The sequence below is a fragment of the Volvox carteri genome (assembly GCF_000143455.1).
Source record: "Volvox carteri f. nagariensis unplaced genomic scaffold VOLCAscaffold_7, whole genome shotgun sequence".
In the NCBI taxonomy this organism is placed as follows: domain Eukaryota; kingdom Viridiplantae; phylum Chlorophyta; class Chlorophyceae; order Chlamydomonadales; family Volvocaceae; genus Volvox; species Volvox carteri.
In genome coordinates, this window is record NW_003307550.1 from 563181 (window position 1) to 577537 (window position 14357).

The 14357-nt window shown below is 55.4% G+C and overlaps 2 protein-coding genes across 2 annotated transcripts in view; both read right to left on the reverse strand.

Annotated features, from left to right (window-relative positions):
• Positions 1-2884: 2884 nt before the first annotated feature.
• Positions 2885-12746, reverse strand: VOLCADRAFT_87915 (uncharacterized protein; the record flags this gene model as incomplete). The annotated part of the gene is made up of 12 exons (XM_002947693.1): positions 2885-3257; positions 3656-3777; positions 4102-4279; positions 5384-5560; positions 5854-6030; positions 6616-6727; positions 7243-7339; positions 7657-8063; positions 8704-8723; positions 11391-11512; positions 11855-12032; positions 12610-12746. 12 exons carry the CDS (start codon positions 12744-12746, stop codon positions 2885-2887), a joined length of 2100 nt encoding a protein of 699 aa, XP_002947739.1.
• A 785-nt stretch (positions 12747-13531) lies between these two features.
• The window catches only part of VOLCADRAFT_87916 (uncharacterized protein), a gene marked incomplete at both ends in the record, with an annotated part of 2310 nt that continues 1484 nt past the window's right edge, over positions 13532-14357 (reverse strand). The window contains one exon of the mRNA XM_002947694.1: positions 13532-13602. Within this exon, the coding sequence (XP_002947740.1) occupies positions 13532-13602 (71 nt within the window). The remainder of the gene's footprint in view (positions 13603-14357) is intronic.

Below are 14357 nucleotides of genomic sequence, written 5' to 3' on the forward strand. Positions count from 1 at the left end.
CTGCGAGACGGCTGTGGGAGCGGTCACAGTGGGGGGAGCGGGAGCACAAGAGGAAACTCTCTGGCGCCTCCCGGCTGTCGACGCCGTTCCCCTGCCCCCCCGGCAACACCCGGGGTATCTACGCGGGGCACCATCTACGTGGAGCCATGCGGCTGTGGGGGATTCGGAGGAGCGACAGGGCAACAGCAAGCGTGCCGCAGTGCCCTCCGCGTGTGCACCACTTCTGGGAGTGGCCAGTGGTGCAGCAGATCGCGGCCTTCGAGCCCGGACCCATATCCCCCCGGGCGAACATGTGGCTCGCAGAAGCACCGGCAGGGGTGCACCAGTGTGTGTGTGTGGGGGGGGGACGTGGTCAGCCTCGCGGCGCTGTCTGCCAGAGGGAATGTTCACGGGCGGGACTGCGGGTCCCGCAACCCCCCCGCAATCCATACCCCAGCAGCCCCCCGAGGCCCCAGCAGCCCCCCCCCCGGGGGCCTGGAGGTCGCGAGAGCCGTCGTGCGGTGCCGCCGTCGAGACTTCTGGCAGCGGGTTCAGGGCTTTGCAGAGCTCGGCGTGCCCAGGCGCGGCTGGGACAGCGTGGGCCCCGACCACCCCATTCTATCGGTGGTGGGCGGGCGGGCGCCGGTTTTGTGCACAGCCAGTAGGGCTGGGAGAGGAAGGGGAGGGGGAATAGAAGGGGGAGCTAGGAGGACCCCGGTAGATGGGCTATCCCGCTGGGGGGGGAGGGGATAGGCCTGAGGGTTTTTCTTTGTTGGGTCTGGGTGGAGGCCTCGTCTCGCCACAGTTGCGGCAAGGCAGGGGCAGTGGGAGGGCTTTTGAGAGGTCGCTGCTGTAGGGGGCTTGGGAGGGGTCGCAGGTGATTGGTGGGGCTGTAGGGTAGGGACTAGGTGATGCTGTTTGAGTTGTGTCGGTGTGGTGCTGCCTCGAGGCATCCCTAGCCCCCTCGGTGAGCTGATAGCTGATAGCCTAGTCCGTCCTAGCATAGTCCCCGCCACGTGCGCTCAAGAGGTGGTTAGCACGAGTTTCTTGAACCCTGCCCCCGCTCCCCCCCAACGGAGAATCGGGTGAGAGACCGGGTGAGCTTTCTAATAGGGCCTCGTGCCGCAGTAGGGATGGGTCGGGTCTGTACAGGGTTTCCGGGTTTCCTATGTCTTTGTGAACCCTCACCCAGGGGATGGAGAGGAGTCTTGTTTCGTGTTTCAGGCTCAGTGCACAAACTCACGTGGCGGAGCCTTGACCCATGAGAGCATGCACGTGTGACGCCCCCCACCCCCGGGGGGAGCGAGGAGAGCGAGCTAGCAGACCTGCGGCTTTCGGCTGCTGAGGAGGTACCAGAGGCAGAGGGGCCTCGCACCCCTCTCCCGTCCGCGGGAGAAAGAGCTTAGGCGATCTTTCCGTTGGGGCTGGGCAGCAGCGCAGATACACGCAGACACACACAGACATTTACACAGAGCCAAGGCTTTACGGTTTAATTTATGTGCGGTGAGCTGAAGACATAAAAATGACGAATTCGAAACAAGAGGATATTACAAAACGTTTTCTCGAGTCGATGTGTGACGAGTTGCAGAGCTGCATCAGGTGGTTGATAGGTTGATGACTAATAATAGTAACAAGAAGGAAAGGAAAAGGGCCGACCCATATGGACACAGCTGTTTCCCATGCCGTTGCTGGTTCTGTTGGTGGTTAAGTTAGCCAGATTCAGGTATCTTCATTCGTTATTCGAATCCAGATCTATATATGTGATCAAAGAAAAAAGTTAAATGCGGTGATTTTTTGTTTTGCACGACTTCTTGTCACATCAAAACGCTTATCTACAGGACTAACTAAATTGGAGATGGTTGCTGTCCGGATTGGAGAGCAGGTATTGGGCTTGTGTTCGTATTCCTGGAGGTTGCTGAGCTCAGATGTGCATGACCCATCCCGTGATCCGGAAGCATTGTCGTACAGGATGTCGTACATATCCCTCTCCCTCTGTTCTACCTACCGTTTCCACGTCGTGTTCCCAGGGGGGGGCCCGATTGGTGCAGTGAAAAAGGAAATGCGCGCACATGCATGCCACAGAAACTGTGTGGTTGTGGGCAGCTGTGCAAATCACCTTGTGCTTGTGCGTCGATGTGTGTGTATGTGCGTGCGTGCGTGTATACACACACATGTAAGTGCATATGATTTAGGGGCAAGGCGAGTGGTAGGGCTTCTGAAAGAGGTTCAAAGCTGTGTGTGTAATCTATTGTATGTTTGTATGTATGTTGTTACAGGGTGGTATAGCTTCACCAGCGGCCCCCTTTCCCGAGGCAGTTCCCTGCTCTCCCCTGCGAGAGGGGCACCCTAATCCGTTCACCCCATCCGACTTCAGAATGTATTCGATGGGTTCGGCAACTCACCACCAGCATCCAACCAAATCTAGCGGATCAACGGCGCCTCAACTTAGTTCCTGGTCAGCTCGCAAGTTGATGTTATCACGTCCTACACCGTCCACAAGATGGGGGGCCACCTCCCAATTCAACACTCCCCAAACACCCGAGGAGTCGGCAGGCAGATTTGAACCCGGACCCTGTATGTATGTCGTTACAGGGTGGTTATGAGTTATGCTCAGGTCGAGTCACCCTCCAGTTTTGAAGCGCGATCCTGCCTACCTTAAAACTAAGGGAATGGCCATGTTGGTGCCAGGCCCCCCGTCAGTGAATTCTGCTGCAATATTACTTAATCAATCCATTTGCCTCAATCGGCAGCTATCTTTCGAAACCACCATGGTGTGGATTAAAGCATACTAACACTAAGCCTCCTCCTTCCATCCCCATCTACGTCTTCACATCCGCTACCCGCTCCGATAGACTGCCGCCTATCCTCCTAATTAACCACCGCTGCAGCAGAGCAGTAGCCGCCTTCACGCTTCCGTTTCTTGCACCCCCGCCGTTGCGTTGCTTTCCGCCTCCTGTTCCTCCTTCTCCTCCTCTTCTTCCCCCTCCTCCTCCTCCTCTTCCTCCTCCTCCTCTTCCTCCTCTTCCTCTACCTCCACCGCTTCTGCACGGTCCGAAACCAGTTGTGGGGTGGCCAGCCGCCAGCGCCTATCCAGAAGACCGCAGTGAACGGGGTCGCTACCGTCATCGCCATCACCACTGCCGCCACTAAGGGCGGCGTCCGCAGCCTCTGCCGCTCCTGAACGTCCTCCGGTGGCGCTGAGGGGGCTGGGGGGCAGCCCAAGCTCCCGGGCCCAGCCCAGCAGCAGCTGATCGATGAGGCTAAGCACCCGGCCCGTACTGAGAGAGAGAGAGAGAGAGCGCCGCGAGAACGTTCCGCAGTCAAGCCAGCGGCCAACAAGCGGTTCAGCAGGGGAAACAAGTGCGGTTCAGAGGTTCGGCCATGGCGCCATGCATCATATGGGAGTCGAATGGCTCACCATCCGCGATGCTTTTTGAAACCAACCAGCTAATTAAGTAATTGATTAAGTAATTTGATTAATCAACAGATTAGTAGAGGTTCTTGGAGGGTATTGATAGATATTCACTGACCCCTCTGTCCCCTGCTTTCCCTCTTCCTTTTCTATTCCTGCTACTGCGTAGTTGCACCATTTCTTGTAAATTATCTGTACTGTGTGTCCGTACAGTTTCCCGCGTTCTCGTACTGCATATCCGTACGCTGTAATCCCCGCCCGCACCTGTACAGCTGCCTGTCGGGATCCTGCCGCGGCAGCACCTCTCTGAGCAGATGCTCATGGCGACATCGGGTCCGGTCGTACTTCAGTCGCTTATAGACATCGTCGCTAGTGCGCTTGTGAACCTGCGCGCCGTAAAACGGGGCAGCAGGACAGAGGCGGTGGGTAAGGAAAACTGGCCTAGACACACACATACATACATACATACACACATACATACATACACACATAAATACATACACACATACATACATACACACATACATACATACACACATACATACATACACACGCGACATATTTCTCTTTTTCCCCTTTTCCATTCTGTCATTGTTCACAGATCATTAAAACACGCACTGCCAAGTACGACACATGTTGCTACGTACGACACATGTTGCCAAGTACGACACATGTTGCCAAGTACGACACATGTTGCCGCGTACGCGTACCTTCGCCAGCGTTACGTCCCAGCCCAGCCCCTGCTGTATGATGAGGTCCTCCGCCTGCTCCCCAGCATCCAGGTCCAGCACCAGGTCGAACTGCAGCAGCAGCTGCCGGGCCACCCGCAGGTGTTCGGGACCGATACCGCCCAGGGGGGTGTGGAACGCAGTCTCACCCACGAAGGACCTGAGAAGCAGTGGGGGGGAGAGGGAGAGGGAGGGGAAACGTACGGAAAGTACGGAAAAAGAAGGTGCCCGAGGGTAAAATAATAACTATTAGACGGCACACTATACCACAAAGAGCAGTATGGGGTCTGGGGGGCCCTTTAGGGGTGTGATTCGGCGTGGTAGATGAAATTCATTTTTTAAGAAGGCCGTTTAGCAGACCGTTTTTGATAAGCACGTCTTTGATAATATAATAAGAATTTCCAGTTGGTAAACTACACAAAACGCACCGAGCATTCTTCGCCAATAGCTGCAGCTATATAGTACAAGGCTGGCGATGACATTAATTATAGTCATATTTTTAAATAACGCTGGTCAGCTTTAGAGGCTGTCATGGGCAAATTGCGACTGTGCGACTTTTGTGCCGCAATCCGCAAATGTGCATTCGCCGGAATCCGAACCTCTTCGAATTGCACTGCATGTGAACACACATTTACACAGGATTACACAGCATTACAAATAATTACACGCGTTCTAGCTTCGTGTTTCTCTATTTCTCATTTCACGCGTTTAGTTGATTTCAGCTTGTCGCGATTCTTCGTCTTTCGGTCAAACACAAAACACCTACACGCACCGTACCTCTTCACCATTTCCATATTCGCGGCTCAGATCATTAAAACATACATAGTATATAGTGTTTTTCATTTCTGCCCGTCAATTTTCCAGTCCGAACGGAGGAATAGGTTTTTAGTCGCGGGAATAAAAGTATTCCGAATCTGTAAGGCGCTGGGGGGGGTGCTCCGCCCCCCGTCCGATTCCTCGTTGACTTTCGGGCGTGACCTTCCTAACAGGATCCATGGCATTGAATTACTATGATATGGCTAACATGTATGGCTCCTGTAAGATTCTAGCGGCTTTGGCATGGACAGTCCATTTTTGGCTTGAGGAATGAACTTGTACGGTCGGAACATGATTTATTCTTAATTTTCAGGACCACAAACAATTTCTTATTCCGAATTCGGAATATATTCCGCAAAAAAAATGCTGATACATACAACATACAACATGCATACATGCATACATACATACATACATGCATAAATATACGCATACGGCCGTCGCGCACCTGACGTTGTAATTGTCCATGATAGCGGGTGAAAGCTGCTGAAACATGGTCACATTGTCGCTGCAAAAGACACCATGGAAGAGGTCCCTCCCCTCCCTTCGAGAACGGCGCGCCAGTCGACCCTTGATGTGCGCCAACATGAAATGCAGGTGGGATATCAGGCGCGCCTCGGGACTCCTGCAGGTCCCACCCCGGCGGCAACCCGTTTGCGAGAGCAACCACCGTAAGAGCTGTCTGGGTAAGAGCTTGCATGGGGTTGCATGCATGCATGGGGTTGTGTATTCACGGCGAAAGAGAAATCTCGATATCCCGCAGGCCGCCCTCAGGCCGACCTGGCTTGCTTCAGCGCTCCCCCTGTATCCCCATTAGGTCCTGTCCGTTATCACAACGACCACAGACGACCCCAAAACGGCCCTTCCCCCAAACACACAATAACACACACACACACACACACACACACAATAACACACCTCAGCGTCACCACATTGACCGCCTGCCGGCATACATGCACCCCCGCCATGGTGCCCACGCCGCCATGGAGAGTGTACTCGTTGGACAAGTATTCGAAGCCGCTTGCCGTCACATTGGCAATGCGCCGTTCGCATCCCGCTATGCCCGTTCGTTCCACTTTGCCGTACATGGTCCACCTTTGGCAATTCATACAGAAGAGGAGAGGTCCCGGGGGGGAACGTACGTGGGCTCTTCTATTGGGGGAAGCAGCAGCAGCACGATGTGAGCAGATGTAGTAGCAATCAGTAGTTGCAATCAGCGATTGTCCGTTCGAAAGCTTTGTCTTTTCAGCCCGCTACCGCTACCCGAGGGGCGGGACGGGACGAAGGAAGAGGAGGAAGAAGGGGAAGAAGGGGAAGCATGGAACAGGAACAGGTTGCGAAGGAGAAGGAAGGGGGCAGTAGGACGCCCAAGGGGGGAGGTGCGCAGTGATGCAGTCCATTGGTAACAAGTTACAAGTTGTTACAAGTTCCGCACGCACACAAGTGCGGGTGTGTGTCCGTAAAAGCCGGGGGAGGGGGCCATGGTGACGTTGTATTGGTATTGATGTGGGTATTGACGCGGGAGGTCATCTCTTCAACGATACGGGGATGCGCAACCTTACACGCATCAAAGATCTAGCAGGGCCGTTGGGCGGTTGGAGAAGTTGGGGCGTTAATCGGTTGGTTGGTTGGTTGGTTAAACAGTTAGGTTAGAATTATGAGGCAAGCAGGCAGGCTTACATCATGGTCACGCCGGTAAGCTCTTGAAACACGGTTCTGTTCATCCAATGCGGCAAATCGCCGATATACAGCGGCTGTCCGATACCGCCGGACATCTTACATTTGTTTATTCCTGTAGCAGAATATAGTGTTATTAATATTAGTTGGCAGCAGATTCATGTTAATATGGTGTAGTCTGTGTGGGGGTTAGCCGTAGTTACAAGGGGGCTACAAGTACCGCATGAATGGGGGGTGTTGGTCCGTAAAAGGCATAAGGGGGCCCATGGACGGTCAACTGCCATCATTACTAAAGTGGTAGTAGGCTTAATTGTTTGCGTGGGCTAAATGCAGGCATGGAGTAGGGATGGAATAGGGAGCTAGTGGACTAGGGCTGAGCGCGTTTGGTATGTATGTATGTATGTACGTAAGTACGTGCGTATGTATGTATGTACGTACGTACGTGCATATGCATGTATGTATGTATGTATATGTACGTACGTACGTACGACAGCCGCAACCAGCAAATGCTGTCGGGCTCCGTTTCCTCTCCGTTACCTCTCCCTTTAAGATCCCTTTGTTTTGTTTCCCCACCTCCTTCACCCAGACATTCCCCCCCTCCCCCTTCTTCCCCCTTTCTCTCCTACTCACTGGCAGCAGCACTGAAGCTCGTGCCACCGCTCTTGCTGATGTGGAGATAGTCCAACAGATCTTTGCGCAGTACGGATCGCACGTGGTCGCCGTACAACTGCCGCGGAGGGAAGCGGTACAGCGCAGCGCAGTGCAGAGGGCTAGGGTTTGCGATCAGCTATTGCGTATCAGACTGATGAACTTGTGCTTTGTTTTGTGCTGTTGGAATGCAAGGAGGTGTTGGATTAGAAGTTTGCACTCTACCCGCTCCATCGTTAGATGCAAGCTTCCCGAACTAAGCATTTGCGCAAGATCTCCATAAAATGACACACAACTTTGTTATGTACTCGGGCAACGCGAAAACTACATGATTTACGGCTTGCTACAGCCCGTCGCGCCCGCCATGGCTGGGTAGTTCAGGGCTAGGCTGCGTACCTGCTTGGCAACATGCGCAAAGAAGGATTCGAGCTCCTCTTGACGAACATCCTTTCTGAGATTCTTCCTATGCAGGATGATACAGGCAAGTACTAGCCTCCGCCCCAAAATAGATAAAATAGGCTCATGCTCCGCAAAGTGGCCAAGGGAGCCCAGGGATGCCTGCACGGCCTGCATTAAATGGCTCGCGCTGCCGTTGCTGCAAACATCATTGAGCGGTTTCCAAAGCTCTTGCACTTCTGCAAGTTGCTGCACGCTGGGCTCCTGGTGGGCAACTGCCTGGGAAACGTTTACAATAAGTCGTAACTGATCATCGTAGTGCGAGCAGTTTTTGGTAATATTCCAGAAATAGCTCTGTAAGGGAACGCCAGAGTTGGTCGTCAACGCGGTGGACGTCAACGCAATCACTGCGAAGACGACGACCGAGAAATAGGCAACCATAGCACACCTCTAAAGACACAAACGGATATTATAAACATTAGAATAAATTATGCACCTGCCTGCGTTAAAAAATTGGGGTTTCCGCGCCTGTCTGTCTCTTTGAAGTTGCCTTGGGTATATCGCTGCCACCGTTCAGCATAAGGCCCGCACGTGGCTAATAGAGTCGCGCAGGAATCAACAGTTAACCACAATAATAATTTAAGTATCTCTTTCAAGTGTTGCAAAGTGGGTGGCTTCTGGGCAGCATCCTCATGTGTCAGCCCACAGCGGATATCTATCCGTCTCAAGGGACGCACATGCGACCAGGACCCAGAAAAGTCGCCGTCGCCATGCGTATATCGCACTCTTTGAACTCGAGCTGGACGCGCTTCCAAGACGACCATACTCGGCCCGTCCCACGGTCCCGTGGCCGCTCTTTCCGCCGCAGCCGGGGCAGCCGCTCCACCGCAGAGATGCAGCTCCCCATGTCTGAGCTTACAGCAGCCGCAATGGCTGCTGATATGGCTGCAACAGCGACATGACATGAGCTCGCACGGGTTGGGGGCACTTCACTCTGGGGGGGGCAAGTTTCCCTTTCCTTTCCCTTCCCCTTTGGTGTCCTCGCACCAGCCCGGGTGGCACCAGCCCTGGTGGCGACCAGCCCGGGGGGCGACCAGCCCGGGGGGCGACCAGCCCGGGGGGCGACCAGCCCGGGGACGACCAGCCCGGGGGACGACCAGCCCGGGGGGCGACCAGCCCGGGGGGCGACCAGCCCGGGGGGCGACCAGCCCAGGGGGCGACCAGCCCGGGGGGCGACCAGCCCGGGGGGCGACCAGCCCGGGGGGCGACCAGCCCGGGGGGCGACCAGCCCGGGGGGCGACCAGCCCGGGGGGCGACCAGCCCGGGGGGCGACCAGCCCGGGGGGCGACCAGCCCGGGGGGCGACCAGCCCGGGGGGCGACCAGCTGGTGCTGTTGCTGTTGCTGAGGACGGGAGTTCACAAGGAAGGGAGACCAGCTACAGACCCCCTGCTACAGCCGTTATGGTGGCCTCGCATGGCATTGTTCGTGAAAGTGCCAATCGTGACACGGCTAGTAGTACATACATGCATATATACATACATGCATGCATACATACGTACATACATATATGTACATATTTGCACCATGGACCATTGCCCCCGGGAGATCCCGGGATCGATACCCATTAGGGTCAAAGTCCTTCCGATGGTGGAAGGCATTGCGCCCCTAGTTGATGGACGGTGGTGACCTGGGATAAAGTTAACCTGCGAGCCGACCAGGAACGGTGTTGGGCCGCTGTCGACCCGGCAGATTCCGTTGGATGCTGGTGGTGGGTGCGGAACCTAAGCGATCCACTGAGACGTTGACTAGGGTGACTGGATGAGGGTGCCCCGAAATACCGGGGAAGGCAGGGTTTCGCAGGGTAGCTGCCACGGGCGAAGATACACCCCCCTGTTTCACACATCATATTTGCATCATGTAAGACTCTCTCCGCCACAGGACTCTCTACAAGACTCTCCACCAGGCTTAAACCCATCCTAGGGCCCCCGGGGGTAGGAGCCTGTCGTTATGAAACCAGGACATGGCATGTGTTACCATGTACATAACACACATACACACACGCATACACACACACGCATACACACACACACGCATGCACACATGCACGCACACGCACACATGCACGCACACACACATGCACGCACACACACACGCACAGGTTTCTAGGTTAAACCTATGACTTGGGACTTTAGGTGTCCTGGATGTCTGTGGTAGTCAGTTCTAGCCGCTAACCTTACCCAGTCACCCATCATCATCGCTTCAGCACTAAAGCACCTCCGCTTATTCCTACACCCCTTGACACGACCTACGCCCCTCCTCAGCATCTACTTTAAAATTTTAAAGCTAATGAAATACGTCGCTGGTGACTACGGAGCTCGCGTCCGTGTACCACCATCTGCATTTCCCTCGTCGTGGCTCCGAAGATCATTAGAAAACACACGGACACACGCGTGCGTGTGCGCGACAAAAAACATACATATGTACATACACGGCAGGAGAGACACCTGCGGGTGTTTCATTGGACTTAGTCAAGGAAGCGCACAGTCATCAAGCGGCACCACTGGCACTTGCTGCTATAGCTATAGGTGTTATCCTCCTCCCATCCGACACACATGTACACATGTACACAACTCGGGATGCACTGCATTTTATTTATATTTGGTACAAGTTCTGGTACAAGTTTAAACACTGCTGCGCCCCTCATCCACACAACCTCTGCTAAGGCCCATGCCGTTGTTGTTGTTGTTGCGTGTTCCTGAAGCATGTTCCGAGAGCTGACCCCCCCCCCGACCGCCGCCTCTGCTGCAACTGCCCTCACCCTCAGTACAGTCTGCTGCTCTTCCGCTCTCTAATGTACAACACCTCCAGAAGGTCAATAGTAGTACGGCATCTCTCGGGGTGTACGGTACAGATATGTCAGGGGGAGTTGCACAACGCACAGCAGCCCGCACTTTCCTCACTTCTGAACAAAGCCCCCGAAAGAAGGCCCCGAGCGGCCCCGGGCTCCCAAACCCCACCACCGCCCATCACCGCTACTGCGCCCCCCGGCCCCCGCCCCCCATGACCACGACCCCGCGCAGCAGGTGCAGCAAGTGCCGTACATTACATCCCCCCCGCTCCCGTCATGCCGTACCCGGCCTGCTGTTTCCACCCCCCGATGATGTGCCCCCCAATGCCCGTTGCGTGCCCTTCTTCAGCTGCTGCAGCTGATTATTCCGCCGGCCGTCGCGGCCCTAAATGCACCAGGCCGCACGAAGGCGCGTCACTGGCATCTGTATCTATATCTGTGGTGGTGCTGTCCGTGTTGAATGCGGCGGCGGCGGCGGCGGCGGCAGCTGACTCCTCCTCCTCCTCGGCAGCGGCGAGGGTTTCGGGTCGCAGCCCCATCACACGCGAGACCTCCAGGAAGACCGCGTCCAAGAACGCCAGTGTACGGCCCGTACTGCAGTACATCAATAGCAGTACGGATGCAGCAGCAGCAGCGGGGAATGACGAAGTGGTGGAAAGGGCGGCAGCGGCAGCGGCAGCAAACACACACTCTATGAACAGCAGCACATTTTGGCAAAGTTTGTAGCAAGCTGCTGCTGGTGCTGGTGCTGCTAGTCCCTTCCAGCCCCCACCTACACAAGTAGTGCCGCTTCCTGGCACTCCTCGCATCCAATGAGTCTAGAAGAACCCCAAGTTCAACACCTCCAACAACAACCCCTCCCTCCCCCCCCCCTCCAATCCGCACCTGTATAGCTCCCTGTCGGGGTCCTGCCGGGTTAGCAGCACCCGCAGCAGCTCGGCATTGGGACAGTCCTCCTTGCTGTAGTTGAGCTTGGCGAAGGTCGCGGAGGAGCTCCGCACATGAAGCTGTGTGTATGTGTATGGTGTGCACGTACGTATGTAAGTGCGTATGTAAGTATATATGTATGTATGTAAGTATGTATGTATGTGTGTGTGCGTCATAGGAAAAAGCAAGGCAGCTGGGTTGCGTGTTGTAGGATTAGCGATTACATATTAGGAGAATGAAACAAAGCACACACAGCTGCGCAAACGCTGCGGATGCCGGTGCCGCTCTACGTGCTCCCTGTGTAACAACAAGCACAGAAACAAGGGAGGGACACACATACACATACACACATACACATACACATGCACGTGTATATCTCAAACAACCCCCCTCCCCCGCCTCACCTACCCCTCCCTCCCCACCTTCGCCAGCGTTACGTCCCAGCCCAGCCCCTGCTGTATGATGAGGTCCTCCGCCTGCTCCCCCGCATCCAGGTCCAGCACCAGGTCGAACTGCAGCAGCAGCTGCCGGGCCACCCGCACGTGTTCGGGACCGATACCGCCCAGGGGGGTGTGGAACGCAGTCTCACCCACGAAGGACCTGAGAAGCAGTGGGGGGGGGAGAGGGAGAGGGAGGGGAAACGTACGGAAAGTACGGAAAAAGAAGGTGCCCGCGGCACTACTAATTAAAAACTATTGGTTAGTTAACCTGCACACACAAAGAGAGCAGTGTGGCGGTGGCAAGTGTGTCACACCACCGGGCGTTGTCCCACCACCGCCGCCGCCGCTTTTACCGCCACTGACAACAAGAACAGGAACTACACACGACACTGCTGCTGCTGGTGGTGGTGGTGGTGGTGGTGGTGGTGGTGGTGGTGGTGGTGATGGTGGTGGTGATGGTGGTGGTTGTGGTTGTGGTGGTGGTTGTGGTGATGGTTGTGGTGATGGTTGTGGTGGTGGTGGTGGTGGTGGGTAAAACGGCGCTTCCATTCTCACTCTCACTATCCCCTTCTTTCCTCTCTCCCTCCCTTGGCAGTGCCGTACACTGACCGACCTACGTCCCCACCCGCACCCGCACCCAACCACCAAGTCAACCACCCAACTGTGATCCAACCAACTCATCACACACACCCCAAACCACCATCGCACCCAGAGCCGCGTGCCGTACACGCCCATACCTGACGATGTAGTTGTCGATCACAGTGGGCGCTACCTGCTCCCATACACCCAGATCTCCCGAGCAGAAAAGCTCAAAAAACCGCCCCCCGCCCGGATCGTCCTCGAGCGCGATACGCTTCTTGATTCGGGCCAGCATGTAGTGCAGGTGGGAGGTCAGGCGGCCGGCGGGCTCCCTGGCGAGGCGGATCCGCCAGGAGGCCGAGAAGAAGGTTACCAAAAAATGATATAATAATAATAATAATAATAATAATAATAATAATGCATTTACGTATGTATGGAAGCCGGCACGACTGTATAGGTATGTATGGTCACGGTAGGAAACATGTATATATACGTGAGTGCGCGTGTTCCGATTTCCCCAAGACCCAAACTAACCATCATTTATATTGTTTTGTGTAATTACGCTAAACAATACAATAAACACAGCGCAGCCCCCGCTCTTTATTGTATATGGTGTATGTACACATATGTGTGTGTGTGTGCGACTGCGCATGTTATGGTACGGTACGGTAGCGGGCCAGTAGTTGGCGGGTTGGGCGCCAGCAGCAGTCCACCCCTCCCCCCCTGCCCTCGCACACACCACCCCTCCCCTTTTCCCTCCCCTCCTCTTTTCTTGGCATCAGCTTCACTCGTTCGTGGTTCGTCTTTCCCCCACCCTCCTCCCTCCTCCCTCCTCCCAAGCCCCGCACACGCCCCACCTCATAGTAACCACATTGACCACCTGCGGGCAGATGTGTGTGTTTAACATGCTACTACTGCTACTGCTACTGCTACTGCTGCTACTGCTGCTCCTCCTCCCGTCGGTGGCCTCCGAGGCGCCGTTGCCGTCCACATTGCCGCCACCGCCGCCACCGCCACTGCCACCGCCACCGCCGCCGTGCAACGTGAATTCGTTCGACACGTAGTTATATCCCCGTGCCGCTATATGAGCAACCCGCCTGCTACAGCCTTGGCCCTCGTCCGGCCGCCCGTCAGTGCTGTAGTACGACCACCTGAGTGCGGGTAAGGTTAGTGGGGCCGCGGGGGGGGGGGGGGAAAGACGAACCACGTGAACGAGTGAAGCTGCTGCCCCAGGGCAAAAGAGTGTACCAGAAGTAGAACTGACCGAAAGGGCCGGGGTGGAGGGGGGTGGGAGAATGGGGGAAAAGCGTGTGGTGTATGTACATATTGTGGCGGTGTGTGGTTGTGTATGTATGTATGTATGTATGTATGTATGTATGTATGTATGTAGATATGTAGATATGTATGCCCCACCAACACCAACCACTACTCGACAAAAACCTCTTTCCAGTCGCTATTGCTGCTCTTCCCACTGACTGACTGACTGACTGACTGACTGACTGACGGCTGCGTCCTGTGTATAACCCCGGTGGCCTTGGCGAGCTCAACCTAACCCAGTGTTCCCCCCACATACACACACACAGACAGACAGACGCACAGCGCAACACGCGCATGTCCCCTCCTTCCCGTCCCGTCCCCGCCAAAAGTGCCCTCCCCCCGCCCTATTTGCACACGACTCCCTCCCCCCGCCCTATTTGCCCCCTCCCCTCCCCCTCCCCCTCCCCTCCCAGTTATCCCGTTGCCTCCCCCCCTTCCCCCCTCTCCGTCCGCCTCCTCCCGTCTTCTCACATGATGTCATTTCCGGTAATGTTTTCAAAATGCTGTCCCACTATCCATCGTGGCAGGTCTCCTAGCGCCTCTAACTGCCCAATGCCACGAGACATCTTGCAGCGTGCTTTGGGGATCC